Source organism: Megascapheus bottae, chromosome 8 (assembly GCF_031878675.1).
Source record: "Megascapheus bottae isolate mThoBot1 chromosome 8, mThoBot2.hap1, whole genome shotgun sequence".
Lineage (NCBI taxonomy): Eukaryota > Metazoa > Chordata > Mammalia > Rodentia > Geomyidae > Megascapheus > Megascapheus bottae.
The window spans coordinates 13,243,068-13,261,330 of NC_143516.1; the positions used below are offsets into that span (position 1 = coordinate 13,243,068).

The 18,263-nt window shown below is 39.3% G+C and overlaps 1 protein-coding gene across 1 annotated transcript in view; it reads right to left on the reverse strand.

Moving 5' to 3' along the window:
- The window catches only part of Adgb (androglobin), a 99,624-nt gene extending 89,760 nt beyond the window's left edge, over positions 1-9,864 (reverse strand). Inside the window, exons 1-3 of the mRNA XM_090337995.1 lie at positions 9,777-9,864; positions 7,489-8,656; positions 1,587-1,731 (exon numbers count right to left, since the gene is read on the reverse strand). Coding sequence (XP_090194121.1) covers positions 1,587-1,731; positions 7,489-7,562 — 219 coding nt within the window. The 5' untranslated portion in view covers positions 7,563-8,656; positions 9,777-9,864. The remainder of the gene's footprint in view (positions 1-1,586; positions 1,732-7,488; positions 8,657-9,776) is intronic.
- Between the last annotated feature and the right edge of the window lie 8,399 nt (positions 9,865-18,263).

Consider the following 18,263-nt stretch of genomic DNA (forward strand, 5'->3'; position numbering starts at 1 on the left):
GTCATCACGTGACCTTGATTACTGAGTGGGATGTTGATTTGCAGAGCAAGTGTTCCCGACAGACATGAGCTGCTTTAGAACACAAATTAGGTACCGTGGGAAAATGCTTTTTGATAAGCAGTTATGGCCATATTTTCCACTGAAGATATTTCATTTTTATGTGAGTGGAGAAGAATGAAAAACCTTGGACTTAATTTCCAACTGCTGCAATTATAAACACGAATGTTTCATATTTGGACCTTTCATCTTTCATTCATTATTAGGTTTTATTTTTTATGTGTGCCAGTCCTGGTACTTAAACTCAGGAACCTGGAGGTCGTCCTTTGGCTTCTTCACTCAAGACCGTTGCTCTACTACTTGAGCCACAGCTTCACTTCAGGCTTTTTCACTGATGAACTAGAGATGAGTCTCATGGGCTTTCTTTCCTCAGATCTCAACCTTCTGAGTAGACAGGATTATAGGCTTAACCCACCAGGGTCCAGCTATTAATTTTTAGAAGTTATTCGGTTCTTTTGAGAAAATTACTCTATAGGTCCATATGCAGTTGTACAAAATAATATAATGAGTGCTGTGTTCATTTTACCCAGTTTCTCCAATGGTAACTGACATCTTGAAGAACTCTAGGACAGTTATTGACCTTTAAAAGCATCACAAGATGAGCTTCACAATCACCTTTTTCCCCCCTCCTCAAGAACATCAATTAAAAGTGTGGCACTGCGGCTCAAGTGGTAGAGCGCCAGCCTTGAGCTGAAGAGCTCAGAGGCAGTGCCCAGGCACAGAGTTCAAGCCCAACGATCTACCCTCCCGGCAAAAAAGATGATTAATTAAGCTGTGAAGACCGGAGATCAAGTTAAATATAAGACACTGGAGGAGTCAGGTGTTGTCAATAATTTTGTGCTGAAGAGATGGAGGATTAGGACTAATGAATCTACCACAGCAGTTCCTTCAGTCCTTTCCCTGGGTGCTTCTGGGACCTCACCAGCCTTGGGGGAAAGGCAGGATAACCACGAGAACCATTAAGTTGCTCCCTTCTCCTTGTCCTCATGAACTCGGATGAAATATGATTATCCTGTTTATTTATCTTGATATCCCACAAGTATTTTATTTTTATTTCCTTTAAGTATTTTCCTTCCCCAGTATCTTCTGAGTTCCGAGAATTCTTAACCTTCTGTATATCTCTTGCTGCCTAGATTGCTAGGATTTAAGAATTCATGTTCAAATCCTTTCTCTGGACCTCACTAATCTACCCATACAGGAGGAATTCAGAAAAAGAATGAATGGATTACATTCTTGGGACTTTCAGCCAGGTAAATAGAAACTCAGTGTTGATTTTAAAAAGTCTATAATCTACAGGAATTCTGAGAACAGTATTGGTAATAGAAGCCCAAAGCTAGAAACCACCCACACACCACATGGCCAAATAAACAAGCAAGTATCTATACTCTGAAATATTACTTGACAATAAGTAAAAACAGGATGTATAGATGAATGAGAAGAATGAATACATCCTTATGTTTACAGTTCTTATTTTCACATTAGGTGATAAGAGACCAATGTGAGAGCTCATCCAGGTAAAGACTACTTACAAATACTGGACTCTTGGCAGCTTTGTCCTTTTCTTTGCCAACTTTGCCTGAGTCCCACTTTTCAGCATTAATGTCTAATTCATTCCACTCTGGCCAGATTGGGAATTTCCCCTTCTTTTGTTCAACAGAACCAACTTGTGCATTTCTGCCAAAAAGGAAGATGGTAGAAAGCATAAGGGTGAGTTATACTTTTAATTAAAATATCTGTGATATAATACTAGATAAATTGCAGGAACTAAATTTAATTATCTTGTTAACAGAGCATGTTAAATACATTTGTCAATAAGATACCATCCATGTGTAAGCCTTTTGAAGACTAAAATGACCACAGAGATTATTCCATGAGCAAATTTCATATATTAATTTCTACTTACTAATGCAAGAGATTAAAAATGATTCAAATTCACCGTCATGTATGATCATAGGCAGATAAAATAACTTGAATACAAGTTACACTTAAAAATATCTTGCATTTCAAAGTACTAACAGCTTTTAGAATGTCAGTACAATATAATTTTGATCTTCTAAAAGGACAAAGAAGTGATTATTACTTTGGAGGCATAGAAGTCATAAAAGAAGATTTAGCAACTGATAAAACTGGGGAATAAATGTTGTCAGGTTTTCCATAATTCCTATCTGCAACAATGAGAAATCAATTATTCACCATTTTGTCCTCTATCAACGTATACAAGTACTAGAAAATGAATCAATTCATTCAAATCTTCAGTTTTACAAAAGAGTTCAAAGATAAATACAATACAAATGTGGAAATTTATAAGTTTAAGAAATGTCAGTTTAAGATGTGGTTAGCAAGGAATTTGACCACATGGATTGTATTATGTTCAGAATTTATACAAGACCCTCTAAAGATGTCCCATCCCCATCCTGGCAGATATGAATGTGACTTTTCATCCATTATTTTTGTTGGCATATGGGATTGTTATAAATTAATGAGAAGAATGAATACAGAAATTTGGTAGGTCTGAATGAATCTTATCAACACCTAAAAGATTAAAGTTTTCATGAGCTGACAGAAAAGGCAGGGAGAAGAGAGAAAGAGATCTGAAGCATAAGAACTCAACATTCAGGGCTGGCTTGAAGATGGAGGACATGAAACATTGCAATTTGCTCCTTGAAGGTCTTAGGATGCTGTGGACCTCTGATAACAAGAAAGAAACTGTAACTTTTGATCTACAGCTAAAACAGAACATTCTGGACCTTGGCATGACTTCTGAAGGCTTAAGGGAGAACCTAGATGAACTAACTGGAAATTCTGAGCTATGACACTGTGAGATTATAGGTGAATAATGCTTTAAGTTTCCAAAATTTGTTGTGAAGCAATAGAAAGCTAATTAATATTAAGCAAAGTGGAAATCAATTTAAAAACCAACTACATAAATAGATGCTCAACTTCATCATTAATTAGAAAAACTGCAAAAAAAAATCAAAGTGAGACACTATTACAATAGCTAGGAAAAAAATGTCTTTATTAAGTTGGCAAGATAGTAAGATGGCTGGGAATTACATACTCTGAAGGTGGGAAGGCAAAACACAGAATTTTGGAAATTAGTCTAGCAGTTTCTTTAAAAAAATTAAGTATGTATCAAATATAAAATTCAGTCATTCTGGGGCCGGGAGTTTGGCCTAGTGGTGAGTGCTTGCTTAGCACGCACAAAGACTGGGGTTCGACTCCTTGGTACCACATACATAGAAAAAAGCCAGGAGTGGTACTGAGGTTCAAGTGGTAGAGCTCTAGCCTTGAGAAAGTCCAAGGACAGTGTTCAGGCCCTGAGCTCAAGCCCAAGACTGGCAAAAAAAAAATTCAGTTATTGTAATCTTAATTCTCAACCCAATAACAGTGAACATGTATACACATACAAAACCTGCATAAAAGGTACACAGGATTTCGGCTTGTAAAAAACAAATCTTGAAGCAGCTTCAGCACTCATCAGAAGATACACAGCTACACATATTGTGTGATATGTGTACAGTGGGATTTGAATATTAAATAATTATGAGTAAAAGAAGTTTAAAAAGTATCCAAAGAAGCTGGGCACCAGTGCCTCATGCCTGTAATCCTAGCTACTCAGGAGGCTGAGATCTGAGGATCGCAGTTCAAGGCCAGCCCAGGAACTAAAGTCCATGAGACTCTTATCTCCAATTAACCACTAGAAAACCAGAAGTGGCGCTATGGCTCAAGGGTACTGCCCTCAGTAGCCTTGAGCTGAAGAGCTCAGGGACAACTTCCAGGCCCAGAGTCCATGCTCCATGACTGACAATAAAAAGTATCTAAAGACAGGATATTTGGGCCGGAGTGAGAAAAGAAGAAGGAATTGCCAAGGGTATAATAAGCAAATGGTTTAGACAGTCCATTATTCTGTTGTGGTTTTGTTTTCTGTGTATAAGTGCATATTAAAATTTTAATTTGGTGATATATACAATGAGTTCTTGACTACTTTCTCTTTCCTTCCTCTATGTATCTATCCTTCTCCCCTTCTGGAAGGGATGTGCTGAAAGAAGGTGAAAATGTTAAAGAAGGGGACACAGATCGAGATACAGATTTATTAAATGGAAAAACAAAATTCAATACATGTCATACAAAATTAAGAGAAGTGAGGGAACGGTGTATTGGAAGAGTTGGATGAGAATGCTGATGATCAAGATGTGTTGTATCCATAAAGTGCTTCATTAAGTAGCAAAAAAATGAATACTCAACCCACAAAATTAAGAAAAATGAAGGAAGGAGTGGGCTGGAAGGGTGGGTGAGAATGTTGAAGGGGTGACACTGATCCACATGCTTTGTTGAATGGCTACTTCTTTGTACAACTACTTAAACATAATAAAAGTATTAAAATTTTAGCAAAATATCCTGTAATCCTAGCTACTCAGGAGGCTGAGGTCTGAGGATCAAGGTTCAAAGCCAGCCTGGGCACAAAAGGACCTGAGACTCTTATCTCTAATAAACCTCTAGAAAATGGGAAGTGAGGCTTGGCTCAAGAGTAAGGCAATAGCATTGAGTTGAAGAGCTCAGAGACAGTGCCCAGGCTGAGATCAAGCCCCATAACCCCACCCCCCACACACACACAAAAAAATAGCAAAGTGCATGCTTCAAGTCATGCAAGTTGTTGTATGTTAACTTCATATCAATAAACATACTTAAGAAAGAGAGGAGGAGAAGGAAGAGGAAAGAGGACGGTAAGAGGGAGAGGTACCTGAAGGTAAGAAGGCAAGGAATATGAAAAGTTTAAAAGCATAATAAAGAAATTCCAAACACCATTTCATGACAGCAATATTATCTTTTAAGACTCCTAATACATTTAAATCTACATTGTTATGTGTTTGATTGCCATAGTTCATTCTGTATGATGGTTTGTCTACATAGAAATCTATTTTGTCAAATACCCTACAAAATCTGGAATTGAGGTAAGGTCAAAGCTGTCTTTATATGTATAAAAAATCATTCCATAAGTTAGCAAACGTGTTTTGTAAACTTGTTATTATTAAAATAACTTTCTGGAATATAAAAACACTTATTAACCATACACTTTGCAAAGACGTTAAAATAATTTTTGAATACCTAAGCTAGCCTGGCACGGTAGTACATGCCTGGAATTGTAGTACTCTAGTACTGAAACAGGAAGGTTGGTCATGAGTTCAAGGTAAGCTGAGGCAACACTGGGAGATCCTGTCTCAAAACAAAATTCTTTTTTTTGTTGTTCATGATATTTTGTCTGCAAATACATATGCCTACAATTTAGTATCTCTAAAATTGACCTACCAGCATTTTCTGCAAAGTTATTGTCTTTTTTATTTTGTTGGGGTAATATATAGAGGGGTTACAGTTACATTTGTCAGGTAATGGGTGCATTACTTCTTGAACACTGATTCCCCCCTCTCCCATTTTTGCCCCCTTTCCCCACCCCCCACACCTACCAATCATATTCCTTTCCCTCCTTCACAAAATTCTTTACTGAAAAGATTATGCATTCTTATTTTTTAAATGAGATTTAAAAACTTCAGGGAAAATTTTAGCTTACACTAAAAGCCACTGGAAACTTTTAAGCAACAAAAAGTAAAGCAATTGAATACGGTTCTTACCGAGGCCAACATATTTATATATCTGCTTATATTGCATTATTTTATGTGAAAAGCAAACTGAATAGGACAGGTTCAATAAAATGAGGCCTTGGAATTTTGTTTCTTTTAAAGATTGCTTTGTAGTCAAAGACATGATTTTATTTCTGGCTGTACAATCAGGAGTGTGGATTTAATCATTCCTAGAATCTGACTCTGAATAGAATGACATAATGAACTTAATTTGGGTCAGGATTATCTTGTTATACTTTTCAGGTAATCAAATATACACAAAAACAAATTGCAAATTAAAAGATGTTTTCTAAATCAAAACGCATTAAAACCCAAGTTGTTATGCTGACTTTGAAGTCCTTTATTTTTAGGAAGATTTTTGAAATGGCAATGGGTTTCAAAAGTTTAAATTTTTCTTTTCTTCCAGTGCATTTGGTACTTGAATGAATGGAACAATTTAATAAGACTGTTTCTAGTCTGAAATAACTTGTAAGTAATAAGAACAAATAACACAATAATAATGACAGTGCAAAGATGAAAGTAAAGGTTAAAGGAGATTACAAAAAAAAAAAAACAAGTTAAAGACAAAAGGCTTGATTAGCACTGAAGAGAACTGGCAGGCATTGCTTCCAACAGAGAGAATATTAGCTTCCAGGAAAGGAAGACTAAATATGGATGTAGTTGAGGACAGTGTGAAAACCACATAAACACAGGACAGAGTATCCTGAATTACATTCCCTCAGATACATGCCAACATACTATTGGGTCACAGACATAATGTTAGTTCTTTAAAAAAAAAATCTCCACGCTGATTTCCATAGTGTTTGCATCCACTTTTATTCTCATAACACAGTATAGGTTCATTTTTTCCCCCAAATCCTCGAAAACATTTGCTGTTTGCGTTCTTCGTGATGTCCACTTTGCCTGGAGTCATGCCAATTTCATTCTGATTTACATTTCCTTTCCTGCCAGGGATACTGGGGATTTTTTTTTTTCATATTTACTACAGCTCAACTCTAGCAGCAGTCCAGATGCCTGAAGTCTAGATGGATCAAGAAAATGCCTTATGTGCGTGCACACACACCCACACATGTACACGTGCAGGAGCATGTATAGGATTAAAAACTGGATGCACAAAGCTTCCTTATTTTCTCTCATATGTCGAATCAAGACCTAAAGATACGCAACCCATACTGGCGCTTGCTTGTGTGTGAAGAAAAAGAATGAAAAACAAAAGATGCACTTAAAGCTGGGACTGTTTGGAGAGGGGAAGGAGGGAAAATCTTAAATAAGTCCTGTGTCTGAACAAACACTGCGTGAGGACAGTCACTGGAGGCTACTGAATAACGGGGAGAAAGGAGGGAATAAGTCCAGAGACTTGACAATGACTTACCCTCTGGGTCTCTCATTAACTCCTCTCCCTCCCTCCTCCCCACCCCCCTCTTTCTCTTTCTCCCCCTCCCGCCCTGGCTCTTTCTCCCCCTCCCTCCCCCCTTCCCTCTCTCCTTTCCTGCTTTGGCTCCCTCTCTCCTCCTCCATCCCCCCTCCCCATCCATCCCCCTCCTCCCCCCCACACACAGTGATGGGAGGGGGCCCTGAAGTGTTGGCCTGGGTGGAGTGGGAGGCTCTGGGAAGAAGGCCAGGCGGGCCGGCGGTCCCCGGGCGGAGGCGGGGGTGGCGGGGCCGGCTCCCGGGAGGTGGAGGCCGGGAGGAGGAGCTGGCGGGGCGGCCCCAGGGCCGGGAGGCGGAACGGCCCAGCCCCCCTCCCACCGCCCCCCGCCCCCGCCCGTCAGGCCCGGGGAGGAGCGCGCCTTACTCTTTGGATTTATCGGACCCGTGAGCCGAGTTGATCCGGTGCACCTCTTTCTTCTTGGCCTGTTTGGAAGTCATGGCCTCGGTCTGGCCGCGCGGCTCCCGCCGCCCAGGGCGAGCCCAGCTACCTGCAGCGCGCAGCCCGCCCGCGCCCTCGCCCTCACCGCAGCCCTCGCCGCGCGTCTGTGGTTGCCGGGAGACGGCGCCGGCTTCCGGAACGTCAGGGCGTTCCCATGGCAACGGGCCTGCGACCCCGGGCGACAGCGCCCCTGGCGGCGGCGGTGGAAACGGGACCCGGCCGGGGCTGGGGCTGGAGGTGGGACGTGCACGGGGCAGTTCAGCCTGGCTCTGCCCTCCTGAACCTCTCAGCCTTACTCAAAGCTTTGTCTGGGATGCGCAGTTACTTGAATACGGATGCTAGTGGATCTTCCCTGGGAGACTCCTCCTAACAAGTTCTTTGGTTAAATGTTAAGGACTCCTTATAAACACAGTTTTGCTTAAAAAAAAAATGGGTCAGAAAGGAATCCAGGGGGGTCGCAGGGAGCAGGGAAGGCAAAGTCATGACACCTGGGTCACATAAGCCCGCGTGGTGACTACAATCAGTTCATAAGAAAGAATCGTGCAATTCAAGGGCCTTGACACACTCTCTGGAAAAGGCACGGGCACCAGGCAGCAAAGATCCATTTCCCCTCAGGACCTGTGAAGGTTCTGTGTCAATCAATCCTGGGTCTGTGGTTCCATTTGTTATCTTGCCTTGGCCAAGTTCATCCCTGGGGGCCAACCAGCTACTCATGAGTCCTGTGCTCCACTAAGAAATGCTGGTGCTGAAAAGACTCCCATGTTCTTCAAGACAAAACAGAACAACAAAAAACGTCACTGTGCAAGCCCCAATGTCTTCACTGCAAAGGTACCTGAGGACAAAGCCCTGTGGTGTAGGACCTCTAAGTGGTATCTCCCATTGAGCTGGAATTAAAGTACTCCTCTCTGCGCTTGGGACAGGGTTTGTGCAGTGAGTTCACCTGCATAGTTTTCCACACAGGGAAAACTGGCAGCTTCTCTGACATGCAATCCCAGCCCTCTCCGCTCAGGAGTGCCTCATCAGCTGCTCTGAGTCTGGTTTCTATTGGGGATGACATGGATGGCCAGCAGAAAGCAACTCCATTGAATTTTATCTGCAAAACAAATACATTCAAAAATCAATGATTGCAGGAGTGTCCCCCAAGTATCTGTACATTGTATTTAAAAACCATGAAGACATCTAGGGGGCCCTGCTTGGCTTATCCCATGACTGGAATCGTCAAAGAGAACTTTTAGGAATGAAAAAGTAGGGGACTAAATGGAAAGGCAGCAAATCTCCTCAGAGTGGTCAAAATAAATAACCAAAAGTTTATACACAGTTTCTTAGCATAAAAACAGTGTTATTTTACGTGATAGATGAAGGAATTTCGTCCTGAGCAGGAATACAAAAATGTCAGGATGAAGAAAAGCCTTTCAAGTCAAAATAACCACATACCAATCATAGTTTATGAGCAGGGCCAAGAGAAGCAAAGTATAGTAATTTAAGTCAAACATGCCACCATTCCACTCAGAACATGACTCCTAAATATTACATTAGGGCACACATAAGATCAAAATCAGAATCTAATTCAATTAACTATGAAAAGTTCCTGACAAGGAGCTTACTCCCCGACTGCTAGCACAGTGTTCTCCGTATTATGTTGAGAATGCAAAATGCACATATGGATTTTCTCTCTTTTCTGGAGAGAAAACCATGGTGAGGTTGTAGTTACAAGAAACAAATATGTCCCTCCCTTCATTCTAGCTACAAAATTTTGAATGACAATTACATGCCCTAATGCAACTGCCTTCTGTCTAAAACACATACACTTCTTACTGTGGTTAATGTCCATTTGGAATAATAATCATAACTATGATTTACTGACTACTGAATACAGGCCAAATTTGGGAAGGGAGGTTTAGCTATTTGGAGACGGACTGCATTTCAATTACTGGCTCTTGTTCTTTGGGTAATCATGAAGGAGTTATCACACTTCCATTTTCTTTACTTGTAAAAAGGAAGAAAAATATCTCAAAGATATCTGACACATCATAAGCACTCAGAGTGATGACTAAATGTTATTTCACAGGTAAAGAAACTGCCATGCAGAGAGGAAATGAGCCTTAGAAACTACAATGCCAAGAGGACATCTAGAGCGGCGATAGGTGGCAGAGAGGGATCATCCACTTCACAGCCTGTTACCACTACATCAGGCCAATTGCTCATGTACTCACCTTCCAGATGACTGTCCTGGGCCTCCGTCTGGGAATTCCCAAATTTCTTACAGCATAACAGCTTAACAAAGGCCAAGGAACAAGTCTTATCATTCATTAGAGCTACTGAATCTGAGCCTCTCCCCGCTCTACACTCAGGTTTGGGGAAGAGCTATTTGCCTTAGTCACCACTAATGGGGAAGTGGTGAAAGGCCTCACTTCCCCATGTGAGCAGAGGCCAAACGAACAGGAGCCTCTGCTGGTGATCTGCCAAAATGGAGAAATGAGCTTTGATAACCTTCTCTTTCCCTACCTCTGCCAGTCCTGAATGGCTAGAACCCTGAGAGGGTGAGAGTGCTGGCAGGAACAGCATTTCTATGTCCTCAAGCTTGAATTCCAGGCAGTTTCTGGTCATCACTTCCATGATCAGAGGAAATTACCTGGAGATGCTGGTGGGCAACCTCTTCACAGATCACTTGTGCAGTCCCTTGGGGTTTAACCAGACAAGTGAGAAAGTGAATCCCGAAGGTTCCGCATGAGGCTGAGCTTGTCACTTTGAACTGTCATTTTTAATGTGCCTCATTTCCTTAGACACAATTGTTGTCTTTATTTTGTACAGCGTTTTATTTGTTCTTCAGAATTTTACCAAATACTATTTTGCTTTTATATTACTTTTTCCCTTCATCATTTTTGGTACTATCCTGCAAGGTGTCACTCAAAGTAGGATGCATTCTGCTTTGGTAGCCCCTAAACTCCTAATGGCTGGAGCTCACAACTGCTGTGCACCTGTTTGCGATAGGCTTTCCACACTTCCAAACTCCTTTCCTATATTGGCTCACTTTATCCTTCAAATGACCTAAGTCTTAAAATGAATCCATTTTTTTTTCAAAGACAAGGTAAAGCAATTATTTTTCAAAGTCCAAAGCACACTGGGATTGGAGCTAGAATATAACCTCACATCATAGTGGAAGTTCTTCCACCTCACTGGTATCCTCAGGAGAGAGAGAGAGAGAGAGAGAGAGAGAGAGAGAGAGAGAGAGAGAGAGAGAGAGAGAGAGAGAGAGAGAGAGAGAGGTATCAAAGTATGAATGCATCACGGAAAAATAGTTTCATAACCACATTGCTCAATCTGTGCATTTATAGCTAAGGGTTTGGATCCATAGATATCAAACTATTGCCTTGTATTCTTGGGTAAACTGTAACTATGTTTAGCAGTCTTTGGAATGCGATTCTAAATGGAAATTCTTTAAACAGAACGGAATAGAGGAACAAAGAATACCTAACAGACCTTAGGAGAAGAAACAAATAATCAGTGTATTTTCCAATAACAACATCATTGAAAACCATCTTAAAAGGATCTATAGGCATACAAAAGTATCCAACATTCACCATGGTAAAATTTGCAATAACGATTGTCCAATAAAATGCACAAGTACCTAGGAAAGAGAATTCACCAGAAAGTATAAAATCTCAGCCATGTAAAAGGCTCCAGGCACCAGTAATTATAAAGAATATTTTTAAAAGCTGCATATCAGCTGCCATTACAAAGATAAAGACATTCAACATATTATTTCCTTGTTCTTATCTCTTAAGTCTGCATCTATGTTGTTTGGGGAGAAATTCAAGGTTTCCCCCTCCTTAATAGTACTTATTTTCCAGTTTACTTTCTACATGTTTCATTAGCTACATCATTATGAAGTTTTCCATGTTCCTTGGTGGCATCATTGGCTATGAAAACTAATGATTCTTCCCCCCCCCATCTTTGACATTTATTTAATTGTGTTTATCTAGAGATTTAACTTTTGCATTGTCAATTGCTCACATAAGGCCAGCAAGATTTGGTTCCTGTCCCTGAAGAACTTAGACTATCAGAGGACACATAGGACCATTCAGAACTGTACCACGGTGAGTGAATTGCTGCAGTCACCAGAAACCAGGTTCTGTGGTAGCCCTGAAGAAGAACATCCAAGAGGATGCCCAACACTTCATGTACGGGAAGAAATTTCTAGCAGCAGACCCAAGTGTGGACCAGAAGGCGGCCCTGGGCAGACTGATCTGTACAGAACTTGTAGATAATGGAAGATGACATTATAAAAGGTCTGACATGGGGATGAGGGCAGCAGAAAGAGCACTAGGTCACACCTCTCCACTTCCTCATCTGTGCTTCGAAGTGCCACAAATGAATTTAAAATAGTTGATAGAGAGAGTAATAACAACAGCAATAACATGAGTTCCTCAGCATTCAAAGCTGGCCTTACACCTGGCTCCTAACCTACTAGCATGATGTTAAGCATTCTTTGAACCACATTTTCTCATCTAAACACGTAGCTAATTATTGTGATTATTTATTGAGATACATATGCTGAGGAAAACAAAGCAAAACCCAAAGGTGGCATAATTATTCTCCTATGAACCCACATTACTTGATTTATATGAAATTTCTAAAATACATTGGAAAACACCAAAATCATGAAGAAGAGACAGCGTTATGGTGATCTATGAAGGTTTCAAAGAATTCTAACAGCCTTGGGAGGATAAAATTGAATTTGAAACTTAATTTTAAAACATGACAATTAAAGAGAACAAATAAAGCTTCACGATTACCATAAAGCACATTGTTTCGCCTAAAGAATTTTCATTTTATTTACCTTGTTAATTTAGTCAGAAACTACACTTTTGACTTAATTGCAGCAATCCTTTACATTTATGAAGTTTATTCAGTTTTATATTGAATTATATCTCATATCTCACACATACTACTTATATAAGAAAATTTCACTTTCACAAATATTCATTCCTGTGTTTAAATATACAAAGTTAATCAGGACTGTGATGCAGGAGAAAAGTTCAGAATAGTATTTAGTCACAATAGTGTTCATTTTAGGGCTGGGAGGTTGGCCTAGTGGTAGAGTATTTGCCTAGCATGCACAAAGACCCAAATTTGATTCCTTGGTACCACATACATTGAAAAAAGCCGGAAGTGGTGCAGAGGTTCAAGTGGTAAAGCTCTAGCCTTGAGGAAAATCCAAGGACAGTGCTCAGGCCCTAAGCTCAAGCCCAGGACTGCCCCCACCCCAAAAAGTGTTCATTTTAGAACCATAAAATTGTAAAGACAAATAAATGTTTAATTCAAATTTTCAAGTACATTTTAATGCAGAGCCTCCTCCATTATACCCAGCTATTTCCTAAGCTGATTATAAGTGTTTGACTTCTCTACTTAACTAGGTAGCTCTTACATGAGTCATTTAACAGTCTTCTACATGATGAATTTTATTATACTGTAGTGCAGATGAATAGAAACAGGGAAATGGAGTCGGAGTGTGGCTTTGACCAAGTCATTTCTCCTTTCTCAGTTCCAGTTTCCTCATTTATAAAGAAACTAAGTACACTAAATGGGTCTTGTTAGCTTTCACATGCAGATACCTGCACTTCCAGGGTACTAGAGCAGGTAGAGGAAGTTCTGAGGTGGGACTTTGAGTATTGCAAGGACCTTTGCACAAAGGACTGCAGAACTAAAATGACAAATGGGAGCAGAGACAGAAGCCTAGGAAACCAGTACAAACACAGCAGGGTATCTTTGATTCTTATCAATTCTCAAATAAGAGCTAAGAAGGTGGACAGAGAATCTTCTCATCCTAGGAACTCCAATCTCATGTTGGTTACTTAAAGGAAAATACAATTAGAGATTTAATCATTACGAATTAATTTGGACATTTTACATAATTGTATCTATGTATATTTTCAGCAATATAACCAACTTTATCTTTTAAGGAAAGCAGTGTAAAAGTATGTAATAATTTAGATATATTCATTTAAAATAAAAACACCTCATTAAGGAGTCAATTTTAAATGAGCCAGAGGAAGAAGAACATTGGATGGTAAAGATCTTATTTATTTTCTTATCTTTCATTTTTATTTTTTATGCCACTACTGTGGCTTGACTTCAGGGTCTTGGCATTGTCCCTGAGCTGTTTTGCTCAAGATTCTACCACTTGAGCTACAGCTCCACTTCAGCTACTTGGTTGTTAATTGGAGATAAGAGTTTTGTATACTGTTCTGATACTGAACAGCACTTCATAGATCTGACCTTAGTAGATAGGATTACAGGCATAAGCCACTGGTGCCTGGCCAGAAAGATCTTAATGAAGAGATTCATTCTTTCTTCCCTCAGCACAGATCTATGTTGATTATCTGCTGTGTTCATGTGTAAGTGCAGAGGAGGAGATCTATAGAAAGGGGACAAAACGGAGAGAGTCCCAGCCCTCATGAGATTAACATTCTAGTCCAGAGAGATGGATAATAAATACACATTAAATAAAATATGCAGTTATAGATCAGATTGGGGAAAAGGGAAGTAATGGAAATAGGAAATATGGAAACCAGGAATGATGTACTTTTTTTCTATTTTTGTGCTGTCCCTGAGCTCTTCAGCTCAAGGCTAGCACTATACCACTTGAGCCACAGCACCACTTCCAGTTTTCTGGTGGTTAATTGGAGAAAAAAGTCTCATGGACTTTTGTACCAGGGCTGGCTTTGAATCTCGATCTTCAGGTCTTAGCCCCCCGAGTAGCTAGGATTAGAGGTATGAGCCACTGGCTCCTGGCAATCAGATACTACATCATCCAGGTCATAGCTGTGAATATTCTGTGCTATCTGAGAGGAGATCTGAAATGTGTGAGACAGTGAGTCCCCCAGAGCCTGGGGCAGGAGCAGTCTTTGAAAAGCCAGCAAGTAGAGTTGCTGAGGTGAAAAGGTACAGGCTTGCTTCTGGGTGCCTCTGCCTCTGTGAGTAGGGCAAAGAGCAGAGAGAACAGATTATGACAGCAGTTGGAAACCAAAACCAGCAGTGTTTATAATACCAATAAACAAAACAAAAAAAATAAATCTTTGTTTAACAAAAAAACTATTTTACTGAAAAATTAAAGAACACTTCAATCACAAGATTCTGTGTGTTTGTATAGTTTAGATTTAAAATAATGACAATGACAATTTTTACCGAATTTATTGAATCCAGTGAATTTCATATAAACGAAATCTCTTTGGAGTAGAAATCTAATAGCAGATACTAGGATTTGTATCGAAATACCACAGATTGGATTTTTGTTTTAAACATTTTAATGAGCAAATCAGTGTATCATTTGAAAAGATAATTTAATGTCTTTGAAATTACTATGAAACTATAATAATTATGACTGTAGGATAGGTAAATAGGTCAATTAATCAAAATAAGAAGTCCAGACAATAAACGGTGGTTAAAATTATTTTTATAAAAACACCAATAAAATGAATGTATATGAGAAAATTAAGTGGGTTGTTCTGTATCTATATTAGCATAACTAGTTATGAAATATATATTGATTTATATCTCATTTAACACATAAAAACTAAGTCAAGATGAATTGTAGACCTAAGATTCTATCTACAAAGCTCATAGGAGAAAATCTAACAGAGGTATTCAAAGATTACAACATGAAAATTGAACTTCACTGAAATTAGAAACTTTTCAAAAACAATCTTTTTAATTTTCTTTTTTTATCAAACACTCTTTTTTTCAAAAAATGATGAAATAAATATCAATTGTGTTATTTCCTACACTTAATATTAAGAGATTTACATTAAGAATATATGAGGATTTCCTCAAATTTGATAATAGGAAGTCATCGGCATAATGAAATTTGGTACAGAACATGGGTCTCCACAAAATGACAAAGACAATTGGCCAACAAATATAGTCACAGAGCCAGTGTAAGAGTCAGTGAGACATACTACAGAACCACAGCAATGCTGAGATAGAAAACAGACTAGCGTAAACAAGCTGGCCCTGGGCTTTTCTTTCCTTTTTTCTTCTTTTTTAAAATAAGAACCTGGTTACACTGAAAATGACATTTACTGGAATTTCCCCTTCTCATTTAGATTTGGCTGAAAGAGGAAATTGTGCAAGACCAAAAGCATGTTAAGTGAAACAGTGGCCGTTATGATGGGATATATCATGATGGTATGTGGTGCAAGATAAGTGCCAGCAAGTCCTCTGGGATGGGCATGCCACATGTTCATGAGAGATGGTAGCCCTGCTAGGGCATAGAAGCAAAGACTTCCATAGACCTCCTTAGGTCTCACTGTGGGGGACTGCAATGCCTGCGTTCTCTGAATTCCCTATGAGTTTTAACTTATCCTTTCGGTTCATTCCTTTGCATTCAGTGAATCTTTTTCTATCTTCCAATGATGCATTCATGTAGTAAATCTGCTCCCACTTTTCTTTAAGATCTAATTTTTCCAATGGATTCCCTGGAGGCTCTGTTTCCCTTCTTAAAGTTAGACTATAGTTAGTACTGGCTACTATGTGTTTTATTTAGGTTCTCCAACTTGAGTCTGATGGCACCATTGATATAACAGTTTGGAGGGTGTCATTCTGGACTGAGAGCAATTACATTTTTCATATGACAAGAACATAAACAATTTGTCTTCGAAAACATTATTTCACAAAGGCCTGTAATAGTTTCTATCCCTATCAAAATGTTACTACTCAGTATCTCGAAAGTATATCCTTGCCCAGCTTACTGAGACGTTAGCAAACATGACCCAAGAAAAGATCTGAAAAGGAAAGGTGAATTAGACTTTGTCTTTTCTTGCTGATTTTGTAATGTAGCTACTCTATGGATAAATCTTTTTAGATTCTGAAATTCATGGAGCCACGTCCTGCTCAATACTTAATACCCCAGTGAAAAACGGACAACCATTAGACAGTCACATTAGACAGCTAGACCATTTGGCTGTAATGAGCTGGCTGAGGTCATCGTTAGTCTATGACATTGGATTAATGACTTGTTGTGAATCGAACATTAAGCAATACAAATCCAAATACTGGAGTAGATATAGAACAACTCCTACTCCCAGATGATGAAAAATGGCCCTGGAAAACTGATAGTTAATTATGAAGTTAAACACACAGCGTGCTTTCAGCTATTTACATCCAAAATCTTTCCTATTTACCTACTGAAGGCAAAATCTTTCATATTTACTTACCAAAGAGGAAGGATCACACTGCTTGTGGGAATGTTCAGCCACTCCGGAAAGCAGTGTGGAAGTTTCTTAAAGAACTGAAAGTAGTTTTCCCTACAATCCCACCATACCACTCCTGGGCATCTACCCTGAACATCATAACCCAGAATATGATAAGGACCCCTGCTCACCTAAGTCCATCTCTGCACTATTCACAATAGTCAAGAGATGGAAACAATCCAGATGCCCAACTGCAGATGAATGGATGCAAAAAATGTGATATACACACACACACACACACACACACACACACACACACACAATGGAATTCTACATAGCCAACAGAAAAGATAAAATAATGTTATTTGCAGGGAAGTGGATGAATTTATAGTGAATCATGTTGTGTGAGACAAGTCAAGACCAAAGGAACAAAAGGCGCATAGTATCCTTAATATGTCACTATTAGATCCAAACAGTACAAGAACAAGGACTCAATATTTGCGTACCCAACGCTATGGACATGGTATTGGAAATATAAACACAACTACATAGACATAAAAATCTGAGTCTATAGACATAATGTTTTATTACATAGATTATGATGTATCTATGACATACAAACCCTCAGCCTAATTTTAATTATGTTCTAAAATCTAAGTGCCAGTGATTGTATGTAGAGATTCCCTTCTTGAATATCTGTTTGTTAAATATGTCTTTTGAAATACGATATAAAAATAATGTTAAATTTTTTAATAAAATTTAAGTAATACCATTTAAGAACAGGATGCAGAAGGACAAAATGGATAAGTCATAAAAATATTCAATGGAGTTAATGGCACAGTATCTTGGTGTTTACTATGAATATTATTCAAGATCCTTCTAAGAAAGGGAATCATAGAATAGCTAGATGACAGATAGGTGGATGATGGATAGGTAGGTATGTAAGTAGGTAGATAAATACATGCATAGATGATGTAGAGATTTATCATGGGGAATTGCTCATGCAATTATGGAGCCATAGAAGTCTCATGATCTGTCCTGTTCTTTGCAAGCTAAAGAACAGGACAGATGGGGGAATTGAAACGTGGTGGCCTGGGAACTGGCATGGAGGTTGAGCAGACTGGCATAATTTCTAAGAGACCAAAGCCTTTTTATAACCATGAGCTCCAGTATTTGAAGATAGAAGAAGACAGAAGTCTCAATTAAGGAAAAGAGACAGCATCTATCACCTTATACTTTTTTTTTTTGCCAGTCCTGGACTTGGGCTCAGGGCCTGAGCACTGTCCTTGGACTTTCTCAAGGCTAGAGCTCTACCACTTGAGCCTCAGCACCACTTCCAGCTTTTTGCTATGTATGTGATACAGAGGAATCGAACCCGGGTATTCCTGCATGCTAGGCAAGCACTCTACCACTAAGCCAGACTCCCGGCCACCTTATACTTTTTTTCCCCCCTATTTGGACCCTCTGCGGACTGGAGAAGGCCATGCATCTTCCTGGTTCACCAGTGTA